Source organism: Drosophila innubila, assembly GCF_004354385.1.
Source record: "Drosophila innubila isolate TH190305 chromosome 3L unlocalized genomic scaffold, UK_Dinn_1.0 0_D_3L, whole genome shotgun sequence".
NCBI lineage: Eukaryota > Metazoa > Arthropoda > Insecta > Diptera > Drosophilidae > Drosophila > Drosophila innubila.
The window spans coordinates 21,259,598-21,275,759 of NW_022995376.1; the positions used below are offsets into that span (position 1 = coordinate 21,259,598).

The 16,162-nt window shown below is 34.2% G+C and overlaps 4 protein-coding genes across 5 annotated transcripts; 3 read left to right on the plus strand and 1 right to left on the minus strand.

The window, feature by feature from the left end:
• Window positions 1-651: 651 nt before the first annotated feature.
• Window positions 652-7,301, plus strand: LOC117787983 (DCN1-like protein 4). Of its 2 annotated transcripts, XM_034626629.1 has the most exons (7): window positions 652-741; window positions 1,401-1,470; window positions 1,525-1,738; window positions 5,672-5,763; window positions 5,825-6,078; window positions 6,272-6,479; window positions 6,553-7,301. In XM_034626629.1, the coding sequence occupies exons 3-7, from the start codon at window positions 1,632-1,634 to the stop codon at window positions 6,630-6,632; spliced, it is 741 nt and encodes a 246-aa protein (XP_034482520.1). In that variant the 5' UTR covers window positions 652-741; window positions 1,401-1,470; window positions 1,525-1,631; the 3' UTR covers window positions 6,633-7,301. The 2 variants fall into 2 exon arrangements, with proteins under 2 accessions (XP_034482520.1, XP_034482521.1); XM_034626630.1 differs by lacking the exons at window positions 652-741; window positions 1,401-1,470; window positions 1,525-1,738 and adding an exon at window positions 5,572-5,594.
• On the minus strand, window positions 3,063-4,819 carry LOC117787982 (lysosome-associated membrane glycoprotein 5). The gene is made up of 5 exons (XM_034626627.1): window positions 4,438-4,819; window positions 4,174-4,256; window positions 3,852-4,100; window positions 3,347-3,756; window positions 3,063-3,239 (listed from the first exon to the last, which is right to left on the minus strand). Exons 1-5 carry the CDS (start codon window positions 4,514-4,516, stop codon window positions 3,197-3,199), a joined length of 864 nt encoding a protein of 287 aa, XP_034482518.1. The 5' UTR covers window positions 4,517-4,819; the 3' UTR covers window positions 3,063-3,196.
• A 1,039-nt stretch (window positions 7,302-8,340) lies between the features above and the next one.
• On the plus strand, window positions 8,341-11,493 carry LOC117788348 (serine/threonine-protein kinase polo). The gene is made up of 5 exons (XM_034627093.1): window positions 8,341-8,729; window positions 9,112-9,336; window positions 9,709-10,488; window positions 10,559-10,987; window positions 11,051-11,493. The coding sequence occupies exons 1-5, from the start codon at window positions 8,631-8,633 to the stop codon at window positions 11,243-11,245; spliced, it is 1,728 nt and encodes a 575-aa protein (XP_034482984.1). The 5' UTR covers window positions 8,341-8,630; the 3' UTR covers window positions 11,246-11,493.
• Window positions 11,494-12,107: 614 nt separating this feature from the next.
• On the plus strand, window positions 12,108-14,111 carry LOC117787943 (alpha-soluble NSF attachment protein). Its single transcript, XM_034626580.1, has 4 exons — window positions 12,108-12,199; window positions 12,907-13,222; window positions 13,280-13,600; window positions 13,667-14,111. The coding sequence occupies exons 1-4, from the start codon at window positions 12,108-12,110 to the stop codon at window positions 13,814-13,816; spliced, it is 879 nt and encodes a 292-aa protein (XP_034482471.1). The 3' UTR covers window positions 13,817-14,111.
• The last annotated feature ends 2,051 nt before the right edge of the window (window positions 14,112-16,162 follow it).

The following is a 16,162-nucleotide window of genomic DNA, read 5'->3' on the forward strand; positions in this document are numbered from 1 at the left end:
TTTTGTCGTTTTTGCAAAGCATAAATCGCCACCTGTGGTTTTGTTTTAAAAGCAACACTACCAACGCTTACTTGTCTGCCATCTGCTCCATCTATGTTTTGTTCTAACAAAATTTGATGTTGGATAATATTAAAAAAATGTGACACAGATGGCGCAGCGTAGCTAAATTTAAATTGTAGGTAATGGAAATTGCAAATTACAAAACTTTGCATTCATATCTGAAAAAAGGAAAAAAAAAAAAGAAAACCCTTTTTGGAAATGTACTTATTTTTTTTAAGTAAAAAAATCAATCCAGATAGGGAAGCTTTACTGGAGTGGCAGCCCAAAAGACAACGGCACTTTTCGTTCTTTGAACCAGTCGTTCTTCAGAGTTGGCGCCACACATAGCGATAAATTTAAACTTATTTATTGCAACTATCAAAATGCCATAACTTTGCAATGAATTAATAATTTTAAGAAAATTTAAAATTCGAAATTACCTTAAATTAAAGAAAGCATTATAATGAAGGTTCAAATGGAGAAAAGTTACAAATTTTAAAAATTTTAGTTTCAAAATTAAGAATATGTAAAAAAAAAGGTGGAAAATTGACCCAAGATGACACTTATTGCCAGATCGGTGAATTTAACAGGGTGGCCTTTCGGTCAGGCAGCACTTAGGCAGGTGGCAACGTTGTGGATAGAAAGAGACTACCAAGACCTGTCTGTCCTGTGGATTTATAAATTGTTTTATTAATATAAATGGTAAATATTTAATTGTTTTGCATATTTTGCTTAAGGAAAGTGTTAAGCAATCTTATTGGCTATTGCCTTTATGTATTTGGCGATGTAAAAAGACGAGCACGCGCAGGCTGCTGCCGTCTGCGATGTCGTATCAGCTGCTGCTTGGCAGTAGTAGTTGTGACGGGGAAGCGTACAACGATACCGATACCAATTGCAAGCCCAGTTCTTGGCCAATCCGAAGCCGGTGTTTTTGATATAAAATATAAATTCAATGCATGAAGAAAAGTAAAGTGCTAAATAACTACAAGCTTGCAAGTGTTAAGTATGCACATGCAAGCGTATAATAGCAGTAAACTTAATAATATGCATACACTTGCATTAAAGTCTGTGCATGTGTGAAAGTGTTTATATATATATATGTTTGCTTGTGTGTGTCTTGAGTGTCCTGTGCATCCCGTGTAATTTCTTCGCTGTTGAAAAATCATTTGAAGGGGAGAGAGACTGTGAATGCTGCCGGGCGTTAGGTGGCGCTGCTTCACAACTTTCGACCAAGAGTATCCTATGAAATTGTTATTTCCTTCAAAATAACACAATTTCACCAGAAGAAAAAAAACTTAAAATTGAAATTGGGCAATGTTTGGTATGTTTTTTTTTAATAATTAATTTATTAATTTTTGCAGCTTCAAATGTTTAATGTTTTCGTGATATGATGATGATGCTTCAATGACTGTCCTGCGCTGAATAACAGTGGTAAGTGTAAAGTATTTCAAATAAGTAATAAATTAATAATTTAATAATTTACAGCTGCCAATTCGTGTAATACCCAAATTTATATAAGCCAAAGCATTTAAGCCGCTTTAACGTTTGATAAAACAGGCCAACCAACTTCTCGCGATCAGATCACACAAGTCATGCCACGGGGTAAACGTCGAGCTCCAGAAATCGGTGACAATATGGATGGTCAATCAAAAAGAGCCCGCACCAGCTACACAAGCATTTCAACACAACAAAGCAGCAGGTGAGCTCTATACTATTGATCAAAGTCTTATCACTTGAAAGGAGTTGGTCTATCAGAAGTATCTAGTATTATCTTACTAGTACGCTAAGAGTTACGTAAAACCTATCAAAAGCGTGTATGATTCACCTTTACTTTGAATAAATTAAAAGAGCTTTTGATACTGTTGACTCATAGGTCAATTAAATACTCGCTGCTTTTGAGTTTATTAAGTATTCAAAGAAGAAGTAAGATTCCATCTACTTAATTACCAGCTTTAGAGATAGACGCTTTGTGCATCTGTTTGTCTCCTAATAGGAGCTTAAATATCCTTAATAACATGATCTTTATCTTTCTTAGACTTCTGTAAATTCTACAATTTCTAATTCGTTATCCATCGAATACTTGACCTTTCTTAATATTCTACGTATTCATCATATCTGAGTATAATAATGGTATTTTATATACATATGTAGCTATGAAACAATACAATTGTCGCATTTCATCATAATAAATAATAAATTCTGTCGCTATTGAGAAATTTTATAATTTCAACTTTCGATGAAATTCAATTTATTGAAGATAGTATATGCATATGTATACACCTCAAATTCTAAATTCGTCTGGAATATATTAATTAAGGTAGAGACAATGTTTTCTGGTCGCTGTGTAAAATTAAATTTAGAATATCTGAACCTTAATCATCCCAAGATTGAATAGATAGTTGATTTTCAGCCATTAAGGGCTTTTAAGAAAATGTTCTTCCCAACCAATTGAAAAACCCGAATTACATTCATATTTAGAATTTCTTTATTAACTTGGCTTGAATGTTAGTGTGTTCTTAAATTAAAAAGAGGTGCAGATAAATTGAAATGATTAATGTTTAGTATGCGCTCAATTGAGATAATAATAGAAGATATTAGTTTTGAAACTTAAAAACTAACATTTAATCCAACACGCAAGCTGTCAGAATATTAAAACTATACTGTCGTTTTTATTTTAGATGTTTTTGTTAGAGGTACAAAAAATATATGTTTTTTTTTATTAAATAAATTAAATATGGTGGTAAGTGTACCTCTAATAAATACATTAAAATATTAGATTTTTTTGTAATAACTTTTTGGCTAATTTGTGTAAATATTTAGTCGAATATATGTTTGTTTATATGTTCACATATTAATGTATTCATAATATGTATATTAGTTAGTATTTTAATAATATTAACTATATGGAAGACTTTTTGCAATTCTCATATATATGTATCGCTTTTTTTATAATATAACATTAATATTTTTGTTGAACGATGCCCCACAAAATTTCGTCTAGATTTCGAAACATGATTACAATATTTGTTGGTTGCTTTTCTGTGTTTTAAATATGTAAATACTGATATGTAACAAATAACGGTACAAAGATATGAATCAATTAATTGAACAAAAATGCGGCACAAAACTTTTCAATTCACTCCATCTAAATTCCATTTTATTCCATTGAACCGTATTGAACCTTCTTGATTTTGAAGTATCTGCAAAAAAATAAAAGAATAGTTATAGTATTGTAATAGACTGGCAAAGTCAAAAGCAATTGCACATATTGTTAAGTTAACTGTAACTTAGCTGAGGGATTACTTACCGCCAACCGCCGTAACCGGAAATGGTTAGGAGCACCGCAATGGCCAGTGCTGTGCCGACGGCGAGAGGTGCCGTCTCATCGCGATAGGATCCGGTGGCACTACAATGGAAAGAGGGTCCCCATTTGCCGCTATCTTTGAACATGAAGCTCTGCATGTGCAAGTCACGCAAATAAATCCGTGCAATATGTCCCGATTGATCGCCAGAATCATGAGGAGCATACAGAATGACAGTTTGCTCCTTGTCGCAGACATAGGACTTGCCCACGGGCGTAGGGAAATACATGGGCGTGTGGGCCGGCGAGGTTAGTCTCACATTCAAATTGGGTCGATCGGGATGTTCGAAGAGGGGATTCGATGAGGAATAGCTTAGTTCAAAGAGATTGATGTACCAGCCTTCACCGCCCGATGACTGTGTGTGTTTGTGTGTGTGACAGAAATGAACTTTTGTTAACCTTTGACCTTAATTGTAATACATGAAATCAATAATGGCCTCCTCCCACATACCTTTTTGAATGTCATGGTTAGCGTGAAACCCTTGAATTCCATGGTCATTATCTCCAAATTAGACTCGACGCATTCACCGCTAAGTACGGGATGGTCTGGCATATAGAGATCCGCTTCGACATCTTCATTCAGCTTGTTGCGATACCGAACACTAATCAGGCCATCCACCTGCATCAGAATGCAGGTGACACCGTTGGTGGCATTTAAGCGATAAAGCGATGTGATCGCATCGTGATTCTGCGACGAAGCCTATGAGAAAATCCAAGAATGCCAAGAAATTCTGCATATTTTTCATCCATTAATGTCAAGAGTCAGCACTTACTGATGGCGATTTCGTTGTGTATTTGGATACCCTCGGACTTTTCGTTGTAAACGCGCTCAGCTGTAGTCCTTGAGCGGTGGCCACTGTAAAAAGTGTTTGCGAAAAGTATGCGCACACATACAGACAATACACAATTACACAATTTCAGTTTCAGTTTTTTATTTTCAAGTCACTGTGTCAGGACGACTATTGATTTTTGCCCCCAACCCACTGACGTTCTCTTGGGTAATTTTGCTTGCCTTCGAAAAAAAAAAGAAAACTTACCCAGGAAAGCAAGTACCATATAACAAATGATATTGCACTCAATTCCATTGCTCATCTTATTTCCAGGCAATTTCAACATTATTTTTTCTCAAGTTTAACAATTAATGTGGAATTGAATGAATTTTTACGTAGTAATCTTTACTTCCCAATGGGCCAGCAACACCGTGTGTCTCGCTGTGAGTCCTGCGCACAACTGTGCCCCATCATTGGAATCTCATGTTGTCCAACCTTCACGTTTCGACTCCCGATTCCACTCGACTCTTCACTTCGTTTCAACTCTCGCTTTCAGTGGACTTTCTACCGCGCAGTCGCCTAAATTCTCTTTTGAAACATTTCTGTTTTTATGTATGCACAGTGTTTGTGGTAAATATCCGCCCACTCCCTGTAAAATGATTACTAAATGTGAATTGACAATCGAATTCCAGCAATAAAATTAAAACATTTAATAAAAATATTTAAATATTCGTATGTAACCAAATAGTTTTTTTTAATTTGAATTTTCTAAATTTATTTATTATTTTATATGTCGATTTGTGCAGTTTTCGTGTCGTGTAGTTGGCATTACTGTTATGCATGAATTCCACTAAATATGACATCACTCTCTTAGAATCCACAACACCCTCAAATATTTACACTGTGATATTCACATACACAATCGTACTTCTCTTCCCATCAGCTGCTACAAATATCATCAACAATAGATCATGAGTTAAGCGGTAGACAAACAGAGAGAGAGAGACAGAGAAAAAGAGCGGAAATTAAAAACTTTCACTTTCTTTAATATAAATTCTAAATATTTCTTGCCTGAAATTTACTAAAAAAAATAGTTAAATTGTGTTTAAAAATTGATTTGTTTAATTTTTTAAAAATATATAAATTGTAGTTTAATAATTGCAATGCTTTTTCTGCTTTATTTGCCCATTCGATTGTCATTTCTTTGCTTGTTGATTTGTTTTGTGCTCTTGGCATTGGCATCCCCGACAAGTTTACTATCCGCTATTTTTAGCTGGGAAACAGTGAAAAATCAGAGAAATAGAAAAACATTTTGAAGAATACGTCAACAAGGGGCGAATGCTTAGGCAACAAATTAAGTAGTTAATGCAAATCAAATCAAATCACAAACAATCCATACTTGATATATTTTATGAAATGGCTAAGTGCGCTGCGACCGAAAATATGTACCCGGAAATTGAATAAATAAACCAATAATAATTTGTAATATATGTATTTATAGACGCCATATCAGAGCTGAAGATGGTTTCAGTCAGAAGCGCTGTCTCGCCTGGTTTCATGAATACACTACACCCGATGAGCCAGATACGCTGGGTAAATAAATTATATATATTTAGTAAAATATTAGTTTGATATTATTATTTTTGGTTTTTAGGGCCAGATGGCATGGAGAAGTTTTGTGAAGATATTGGCGTTGAGCCTGAGAATATTGTGATGCTGGTGCTCGCCTACAAAATGGGTGCCACACAGATGGGATTTTTCAGTCAACAGGAATGGTTAAAGGGTCTCACAGATCTCGAGTGTGATTCCACAGCGAAAATGGTTGTGAAACTGGACTATCTGCGCAGCATACTCAACGAACCCAACTCCTTCAAGAGTATATATCGATATGCCTATGATTTTGCTAAGGTGAGCTGTCAATATCTGCGTTATTTATTTTTTTGTTTCATATATATTCTGTAATTCTAGAGTACTTGTAATTTCTTGCATTTCGTTACTAACAGTAGATTAGGAATTAAGCATAAATAATTAATTAATAATAATAGACAATTTATAGCAAATTCATTTATGGAATAAAACTGACATGTTGTTGCTTTTGCAGGACTCGGATCAGCGGAGCATGGACATTGCGACGGCCAAGGCAATGCTGCAATTGTTGCTGGGCAAGCATTGGCCGCTATATCCTCAATTTGCACAATTCCTCGAGCAGTCTAAGTACAAGGTTATCAATAAGGATCAATGGTGCAACATACTCGAGTTCTCTCGCACCATCTGCATTGATTTATCAAATTATGATATTGATGGCGCATGTAAGATTTAATGAATTAATTATATTCAATTATTTAATTAAGATATTAATATATATATATATGTATATTTCAGGGCCCGTGATGTTGGATGAATTTGTCGAATGGCTGCGTTTACAACGTGGCTTAGTCATTGTCAGTTCAGGATCCAGCTGAGAGTTCCTGGACCGTGTACTTCTAGTTAAACTTTAGAAATTCAATAGTGTCCATGATGAGATCAGCGGGAGTAAGACACAAACAAACAAACACATCCAAATACAGAGAGCGGAACACACACACACAAACACACACAATAATCACAGCCCCTCCCATTACACACGCTAACTCCCACACACACACACACCCACACATACGTACACCCACACAGAGACACAAGGCACTTGAGACTGCGTAAAACTGGAAAAGCAAACCAACTATAAAACTACACTATTGATATATTTAAATATATTTAATGTAATAATTTAATTGTAAACAACATTTAAAAAAACAAACAACATAAAGTGTTACTTTTAAGGCATTCACTGAATCAGAAAATGGGCAAGAAAAGTCTTCAAACTAATTAAACTACAACAATGATGGCAGCAGAAAAGCAATAATCGAAAAAGGATAAATATACAAAGGGGAAAAGATAATTGCAAACAAACAACAAAAACTTATACGTACATTAAACATACTGAAATCGAGTATATCATTCACATAGTCAAAGCGAAGTTAGCAAAAGAAAAATAAATAAATTAACGTTTGTTTAAGCGTGTGAACAGGCATGAAATTAACTAAGGGGAACTGTAAAGTCTAAAGACTTTCTAATAAATGTATTAAATAAGATTTAACTTGTGTTATTAGTACGCGTCACATCAAAAGGCAATGCAAAATTTAATTTTTGCTCAGTTAACCATCAGAGTTTCAAGGAAATTAAAAGTGATTTTGGGCTCTCCTTTCTTGCGTTTTTCAATATTGTGTTCACTTTTGGAGATTTGTCTGAATTTTGTCGAATTTCCATTTTTTTTAGAATTAAAGTATACAAGTCCTTTTTCCGAGGGCAGCCGAAATTCCAACCGTCTTAAACGTTATTACCTTAATTTTATTTCCTTTCGGATTAAAAATATTCATCAAATCAATAATTTATGACTTAATGAACTGCAAAAGAACTCACATTTGAAAAAATATTTGCTAAAGCTGTGCAAATAACAAATTTGGATGGTTTCTTGACAGAAACAGCTAAGTTTCCCCTAAAAACTTGCCAGCACTGGTGTGGAAGACTTCCCCCAGTTACAAGGGCTGCCACCGATCTGGCAGCTTGCTCTAATTTAATCAAATTGAATATTTGTTGCACCCTTCACCTAATTTTGAACCTTTTTTAATATCGAAGATTGAGTTTTTTTAATTTTTGCATGATTTTTGTTAGAATTTTGTAGATTTTTTCATATATTTTTAGATTTCAATTTGTTACTTCTTTTCCCTGTGGTTTGTCAACTTCAAACAATCATAAAAATGTTCTCCTTAATTTTATCAAATTTCAAATTGTTGATATTTTCATTAAACTAAATTTAAATGTTCCAAGCGTTCTAATTAATACTGATTCAGTATTTATTATCTACTATTTGATATATTAGAACAGTCTGGTATATTTTTGGTATAAAATTTAACGAAGTTACTCCTCATTAGCAATTTGCTCGCCACTGAAGTTTAATAAGCGTGTATGGTTAGCTTTATGATTTAAAACAACAATTTCTCTTTACGAAAATAGTGCATTTTATTTTTACCGAAAATCTGGTATAAAATTCAAATTTTTAACGTCGAATGTACTTATTTTCCTACACTGTAGAAACAGGGTTGCCTTAAACGTGTTATCGTCTGTCATTTAGTGACGCTGTCGAAAACTACTCAAACTGGCATTCAAATAAAATAAACTGTTTCGGCGCGTTCTCCGCTTTGTGCCTGCAATTCGTGCTGTTCTGTCTCTGTGCATTTTGTTCTTGAACATATTTTTGTTATAAAATTATTATATTAATTTATTTTGGCGGCGTGCACTGTGATTGCTTTGTAATAAGCAAAAAAGAAAAAGGAAAGGAAGCAAAGAGGAATCAATAGAGAAATAAAGAAAATTTATAGTGCACCAGCCAACTTTCCAAGAAGAAAGTCAAGCCGAGAAAAATGGCCGCAAAACCAGAGGACAAGAGCACGGATATTCCGGATCGCTTGTTTGACTCAAATCATCGTAAGACTTACAAGCGTATGCGCTTCTTTGGAAAGGTAAGAGTTGCCCAAATACTCTACATGGATTCTATATAAAAGAGCTGGTTAGAGAGATGAGCCGCCTGCGCAGATTTATGCAGCTGCTTTCTCACTTCCTTGCGCATTTTATTCCTGTTGTTGTTTTCGCGCTATGCAGCTGTGTGTGTGTGTGTGAATGCCTTTGAAATTAACATGTGTCAGTGTATGTGTGTGCGTGTGAGAGAGCGCACGCACTGACAGTGTTGTCAAAGGCGCGACGGCAACCAGTTGGTTCTTTTGGCGCGTACTAAACACAATTCTATGTATTCACAATACATATGTATGTAACCATGTGCAGACATACATATCTATATATATATGCATATATTTGTACATAATTTTGAATAAATTCGTTATGTAGGGCGGCTTTGCAAAATGCTACGAGATCATCGATGTGGAGACTGACGATGTCTTTGCCGGCAAGATTGTGTCCAAGAAGCTGATGATAAAGCACAACCAAAAAGAGAAAACGGCACAGGAAATAACCATTCACCGTAGCCTTAACCATCCAAATATTGTTAAATTTCACAGCTATTTTGAGGATGTGCAAAATATCTACATTGTGCTGGAGTTGTGCAAGAAGCGCGTAAGTTTTTCATATAATATAAATAAGAAATGTTTTATTCGGCACGCCAATAATTTGATACCCTTGCAAAGCCTTTTGTTCAATAAATGATCAATTGTTCCTATTGCAGCGATATGATATAGTGAGGTGATTTTAATAGATATCCAGATAAAACCAAAAGATTTACCTACTAAAGATTTATGTTTGTCCGATCGTTCCTATGGCGACTATATGATAAAGTCAGTCACATACTTGTTTATCAAGCTGTAAAACCGAGAGACTAATATCGACCCTCTGCAAGGGTGAAATTATGTCTCGATTATGCCTTTTTCCTTAATGCATACTTAACAAATTAATAATATTGCACATTTTGCTTATACTTTCAATTTATAGTCGATGATGGAGTTGCACAAGCGTCGCAAAAGTATTACGGAGTTTGAGACCCGCTATTACATCTATCAGATAATACAGGGTGTCAAGTATCTGCACGACAGTCGCATCATTCATCGTGATCTAAAGCTGGGCAACCTCTTTCTCAATGACATGTTGCACGTGAAGATCGGCGACTTTGGTCTGGCCACACGCATTGAGTACGAGGGGGAACGCAAGAAGACACTTTGCGGAACTCCCAACTATATTGCACCAGAGATTTTGACCAAGAAGGGTCATTCGTTTGAGGTGGATATCTGGTCAATTGGGTGTGTGATGTACACTCTACTCGTGGGTCAGCCGCCATTTGAAACGAAAACGTTGAAAGATACCTATTCGAAGATCAAGAAATGCGAATACCGTGTGCCAAGCTATTTAAGAAAGCCGGCTGCTGATATGGTAATTGCCATGTTGCAACCGAATCCAGAGAGTCGCCCAACAATTGGCCAGTTGTTGAATTTTGAGTTCCTTAAGGCGTCGCAGGTGCCCATGTTCTTGCCCAGCTCTTGTCTAACGATGGCGCCTCGTATTGGCATCAACGATGTCATCGAGGATCCCAATCAGCGTAAGCCATTAACGGAAATGAATGGCCTAAGGGACGATACGCGTTTGGAGTCGACATTCCTCAAGAATAATTTGCATGATGCCATTACTGCCTCGGCGCAGATGTGTCGCCACAACGAGGACTATCGCGGCGACATAGAGAGCTTGCATCAACAGCTCACCAGTCTCATTAATAACAAGGTCAGTATGGGCTTCTTTTTTAATATCAAAGCATATTCACAAGATTACTATAATTTATCTATTTATACAGCCACGTTTATTGCAAGGCAATCTGGGCGACGAGAATACCGATCCTGCTGCCCAGCCACTGTTTTGGATATCAAAATGGGTCGACTACAGCGACAAATATGGCTTTGGGTATCAGCTGTGCGATGAGGGCATCGGCGTAATGTTTAATGACACCACAAAGCTCATTCTACTGCCGAATCAAATCAACGTTCACTTTATCGACAAGGAGGGCAAAGAGAGTTATATGACAACGACTGATTATTGCCGGACGCTGGATAAGAAGATGAAATTGCTGTCATATTTTAAGCGTTACATGACGGAACATCTGGTTAAGGCCGGCGCCAATAATGTAACCGTGGAGAGTGATCAAATATCGCGTATGCCTCATCTTCATTCCTGGTTCCGTACCACATGCGCGGTGGTCATGCATTTAACCAACGGTTCTGTTCAGGTAAACCTATTAATTTGTCTCTGTTTTAAAAGCTAGTTAAAAATTTAAATTGTTTTGTTATAGCTTAATTTCTCGGATCACATGAAGATCATTTTGTGTCCACGCATGAGCGCCATAACATACATGGATCATGAGAAGAACTTCCGGACATATCGATTCTCGACTATTGCACAAAGTGGAGTCTCCAAGGATCTATATCAAAAGATGCGCTATGCCCAAGAGAAACTTAGAAAAATGCTCGAAAAGATGTTTGTTTGAGCACAATATAAAAATATGCACAGCAGCCGGCTGACTTCATTATCTTTATGTTTATCTCTGTCTAGTTTAAGCGAATTTATGAACCTCCGATTTGCCACGCAACTTCATGCTCCCAATCATTTCATCTTTGTTCGCATATTTGCCCAAATTGTAGTTGCTGTTCAAATTGGTCCCCTTTTGTAATTCTTAAGTTAAAGTTTCTATTTTTGTTTTCGTTTACTTCAACATCCGTTACTTAAATTTGAATCGCAAAAGTTTGGCAAGTTTCAAGTCCATTATATATATATATCTGTTTAAATGTTTTAAAATAACTAAAAAAAAATTAAAATTTAATAAAATATATATAGATTGTAATCTAAATGTGTTTGTCGGCATTTAGTGTTGTTTTTTGTTCAAAATAAATTAACCTATGCAAACAACACTAATTTTGGTTGTTGTAACTGTTGTTTTAAAATACTGCCATCTGGCGGAAAAAATCTATTTTTATTTAATGTTGCCAGACTTAGAAATCTGCTTTAGATCATCCTATTTTAAAAAATATTAAAAACTCGAAAAATTTCTGCAAACATTTTAAAAATTCTATCTTTAAAATTCAGAAATTATTTAGAAAAGGGATACAATTTTTAAGCTACCATTTTTTTAACTGTTCCCAAAGTGGTACATGCTGCCAGATCGTAAAATTTTGCGGGGTGACAGCTTTTGGACCGAGTGGCAACGCTTATTACACATTTTCGTATTGATTTTATTTTCTGAAAAGTCCAAGACAAAAGTTGCGGAATACATAAATTAAAGGGTCACAAAAAACATTTGAATAGTTGCATCTAAATGCAATTTAGTGTACAAAAAAGCCACATTTTCAATTATGGGCGACAATGAGCAAAAAGCCCTTCAGCTTATGGCTGAGGCGGAAAAGAAGCTGACACAACAAAAAGGTTTTCTCGGCTCACTTTTTGGGTGAGTAATATGTGCGATTGTAACAATATTGTACTATTATTGTTTTGCCCATTGTTCGAATATGAACTGTGTTCCTTTATTTATATTCTTTGGCTGTGTAAATGCATACTATGTATGTTTGAGTTACTACGCACTATTTTATGTATACGCTAAGTAGATACTCTTATTTACGTGGTCTACAGAGAAAGCTGTAACCATCCCCCATGCAAAAGCATGTACGTTGACTCCCATGTATAATTCGTATATGCTATTTATTATTTAAAAACATGCTGTCTCTGTATATTTATGTACGTATGTATTTAAATCCTGCAGCTCCTTTCAAATATTTGATTCTGTCGAACTTTGAACCAGACAACAATTACGTCTACCACTTTGAAGTGAATACAGTTAGTCAAGAAATTTTTTTGACATAATATAAAATGTACATATTTTATTTTTAATAAATTTTTAATTCTTTTTACATTATATAGTATGGTTCTTAAAACAAGATATAAAAAAGTACTATTTTTTAAATTATTTATTGAGTTTGTTTTTATTTTTTCTAAAATATCAAAGATTGGGATTTTAGTTCTGTGGAAAAATTAGCTGACTAACTGTATGCAAGTATTTTTCAAGTTGACCTAAACACAAAATAGAACCCGATTTAACAAAGTGAATCAATTCAATTGTTCATTTATTTTATAATCAATAATTTCTTTATATTTTAGCGGTTCCAACAAGATCGAAGATGCCATCGAGTGTTATCAGCGGGCTGGCAATATGTTCAAGATGTGCAAGAACTGGACTAAAGCCGGCGAATGCTTCTGCGAGGCAGCCACTCTGCATGCCCGTGCTGGCAGTCGTCATGATGCTGGCATGTGCTACGTGGATGCGTCCAATTGCTACAAAAAGGTTGACATTGATAACGCTGTCAATTGTTTGATGAAGTCTATTGATATCTACACCGATATGGGACGCTTTACAATGGCTGCCAAGCATCATCAGAGCATTGCCGAGATGTATGAGGGTGAACCCAGCACCTTGGTAAATAACTTTTTGACTACTGATTGATTTGATACTGATTGCATTTCTTTTGTCTAGGCCATATGTATACAGCATTATGAGCAGGCAGCCGACTATTTCAAGGGAGAGGAATCGGTTAGTTCGGCCAACAAGTGCATGCTAAAAGTAGCTCAATATGCTGCACAGCTGGAGGATTATGAAAAAGCAATATCAATATACGAGCAGGTGGCTGCCTCCTCTCTCGAGAGTTCACTTCTCAAGTACAGCGCCAAGGAATATTTCTTTCGAGCCGCTCTCTGTCATCTGAGCGTTGATTTGTTGAATGCGCAGCACGCGATTGAGAAGTATGCGCAACAGTATCCAGCATTCCAGGATTCCCGAGAGTTCAAACTTATCAAGGTACATATTGCAGTTGTGGAATCAATTATGTGGAGTGTTTAGGTTTACTTTACCCTTTTATTGCAGGTCTTGTGCGAGCATCTTGAGGAGCAAAACATTGAGGGCTTCACAGAGGCAGTCAAGGATTATGATAGCATCTCACGCTTGGATCAGTGGTACACAACAATATTGCTTCGAATTAAAAAGGCCGCCGATGAGGATCCAGACTTGCGATAAACAATAAAAATCTATTAATGCATATAATTACATACCTATAAAACTAATTAAATGCTTTTTCAGTTCCATAAAAATGATAAAAAAAAAAATACCTATATAAATTAAATATATCTACATATATATAAAACACATGAACTCAATACGAAGATAAAGTGAAGAGCACTTTAATTCAACATACTAAGCTACTTGAAAGTACATAATTACACATTTAATATGCTCAGCACCGTTTTGAAATTGAAATTGAAGATTTTAACTCTATAATTTTCAGTCAACTGCAAATAAACTAGCAAAATTGGAATTGTTATAAAAATGTTATGATGTTTATATGATTTTGTTTAAAATATGTTATACTCGTTAGAAATGTCTACATAAATAACTTTAAAAGCAAAAATCGTTTATTTATTTAGTTGTATATTTAAATTTTTAAGGGATTCTCTTTCTTTCTGTTACGTTTTTAAGCAATTACCAAAATAGTCAATTGACAAAAAATTCGGAATTTCTATGATATAATAAAGTTCAACGATTGCACCTAATCAAGGATAACACACTATGTAAATCTTCAAAAATAATTACATGATTTAAGTACATTAATAACTAATAAAATGAAACATTTAATCGTATGTAGTTTTTGAATTTCCATTTTAATCAAATAAAAAAAGAGTGAAGAAAAAGAAAATTACGAAAGATTGTTAGTAAAAGTATATGAATATTAAAAGGAAAAATAATATTTAAATATATATATATATATATTTACGAATAACCAAGTAGAATTTAACTTGGTTTTTTTGAGGGTCGCAGTTAAAAAAAAATTTGAAAATTCCATCTCAGAAAAAATTATTAATGTTTGGTAAATCCAAAAATATATTTAAATAAAAAGTAAAACCATTTTAAACTGTTTCGGTGTGTAGAGACTTAAAGATAATTTTGATGAATTATTAATAGTTCGGATTGAACGTTTAACAATTACGATATATAAATTATCTAACGGAAATGCCGTAGTTCTTAATTGGAAACATGACATATACTATATATAAAGCATATTACACAATGTTATAAATACATAAACAATATTTAAATATAATAGATTGGAACGTAAAAGTGCTTTTAAAAAATAATAAACCAAATATAAAATCAATTTCTTGTCATTGTTATTATGACTGCTAAATATTATCAAGTGGTCAGATCCTGCCAGATTTAAACACATAATATGCTTAATAATATAATTTGTATGTATAAACTATTGCAAATACATACTTGTTTATAATAATAGGCACTTCAATAAAGATAAAATATAAATACTTTATTCGCCTTTAACCTGAGGAATTGGTACCTCAATAGTAAAAACTAACAGTGTTAAGTGTCCTCATTAGTAACATCTTTATTCTTGCGTTAAAATACCATTAATTCGCATTTATTTGTATTTTTAAGTGTTAATATTTTAGTTTGTCAGTTACTTAAGATAATTATTATTTTATTTGTGCTCGTGTTATATTTAGTAATGTGGGAGAAAATATATGCTGGCGGCAAATTACAATTGTTCCAGGTAACTATAATTAATAGGCATTAAATAAAGTAATGATCATTAATAAGTCGAATTGTGGAAGCGTGGCGCTCTAGTTATTATACAAGCATTCATTCTAAATCTATTTATTTTATTATACCATGTACTAACGTAACATACACTTGATCAGCATCAACAGATAAGCCATTTTAAACAGAAATGTTCGATATAAAGTTAAAAGGTTACAAATTTTAAAAAATTAATGAAAATAGTAAAAACAATTGAGAAAGCAATGTATGTTATGTAGTACTATTCTTAGACTATCAAAAAATAAAATTAAGACAAATTGGGTATTAAAGCTTAAGTATAGTATATAGTCAGATTTTTATTAAAAAATTTTATAATTTTTTTAAAATGAATTGCTGTACCGGTACATGCCGCTACAAATACCGAAACCGAATAGACAAAACCGAAATAGAACCTTTTACCGATAAAGTTGGTAAGGGACGTACCGAATCCGCAATTCACATTTGTTTCGGTTTAATTCGCTAAATTTTAATATTAACAAAATTATTTTTTTTAAAGACTAATATAGGTTATTGTTCTGTAGTCTTAACTGGTATTTAAAGTAGGTCGATTTCATTCATTTGACAACAACAAAGCAGAGTGACTAAGCTATCAGGATATGTAGTTGTTTTGTAAACGGGTTTTTAATTTCATTCAAGTTCACAAAGCATTCGCATTGAATGGTAACAGAAGCGTCACAACTTCATTTTATCAACTTGCTAGTAATTACAACTTATCTAAGTTCACATCTCAAGCGACATGCTCGTAAGCAGAGCTTT

Excerpts from the sequence above, each read along its gene's own strand:
- LOC117787983 (XM_034626629.1), top strand. The coding sequence starts at position 1,632 with ATGCCACGGGGTAAACGTCGAGCTCCAGAAATCGGTGACAATATGGAT. Across the intron at positions 6,079-6,271 it reads ATGCCTATGATTTTGCTAAG|GACTCGGATCAGCGGAGCAT; the intron begins GTGAGCTGTCAA and ends TTGCTTTTGCAG. Across the intron at positions 6,480-6,552 it reads TTATGATATTGATGGCGCAT|GGCCCGTGATGTTGGATGAA; the intron begins GTAAGATTTAAT and ends TGTATATTTCAG.
- LOC117787943 (XM_034626580.1), top strand. The coding sequence starts at position 12,108 with ATGGGCGACAATGAGCAAAAAGCCCTTCAGCTTATGGCTGAGGCGGAA. Across the intron at positions 12,200-12,906 it reads TTTCTCGGCTCACTTTTTGG|CGGTTCCAACAAGATCGAAG; the intron begins GTGAGTAATATG and ends TTTATATTTTAG. Across the intron at positions 13,223-13,279 it reads AGGGTGAACCCAGCACCTTG|GCCATATGTATACAGCATTA; the intron begins GTAAATAACTTT and ends TCTTTTGTCTAG.
- LOC117788348 (XM_034627093.1), top strand. The coding sequence starts at position 8,631 with ATGGCCGCAAAACCAGAGGACAAGAGCACGGATATTCCGGATCGCTTG. Across the intron at positions 8,730-9,111 it reads GTATGCGCTTCTTTGGAAAG|GGCGGCTTTGCAAAATGCTA; the intron begins GTAAGAGTTGCC and ends TTCGTTATGTAG. Across the intron at positions 10,988-11,050 it reads TAACCAACGGTTCTGTTCAG|CTTAATTTCTCGGATCACAT; the intron begins GTAAACCTATTA and ends GTTTTGTTATAG.
- LOC117787982 (XM_034626627.1), bottom strand. The coding sequence starts at position 4,516 with ATGTTGAAATTGCCTGGAAATAAGATGAGCAATGGAATTGAGTGCAAT. Across the intron at positions 3,757-3,851 it reads TAACCATGACATTCAAAAAG|TCATCGGGCGGTGAAGGCTG; the intron begins GTATGTGGGAGG and ends AAACACACACAG. Across the intron at positions 3,240-3,346 it reads TCCGGTTACGGCGGTTGGCG|ATACTTCAAAATCAAGAAGG; the intron begins GTAAGTAATCCC and ends ATTTTTTTGCAG.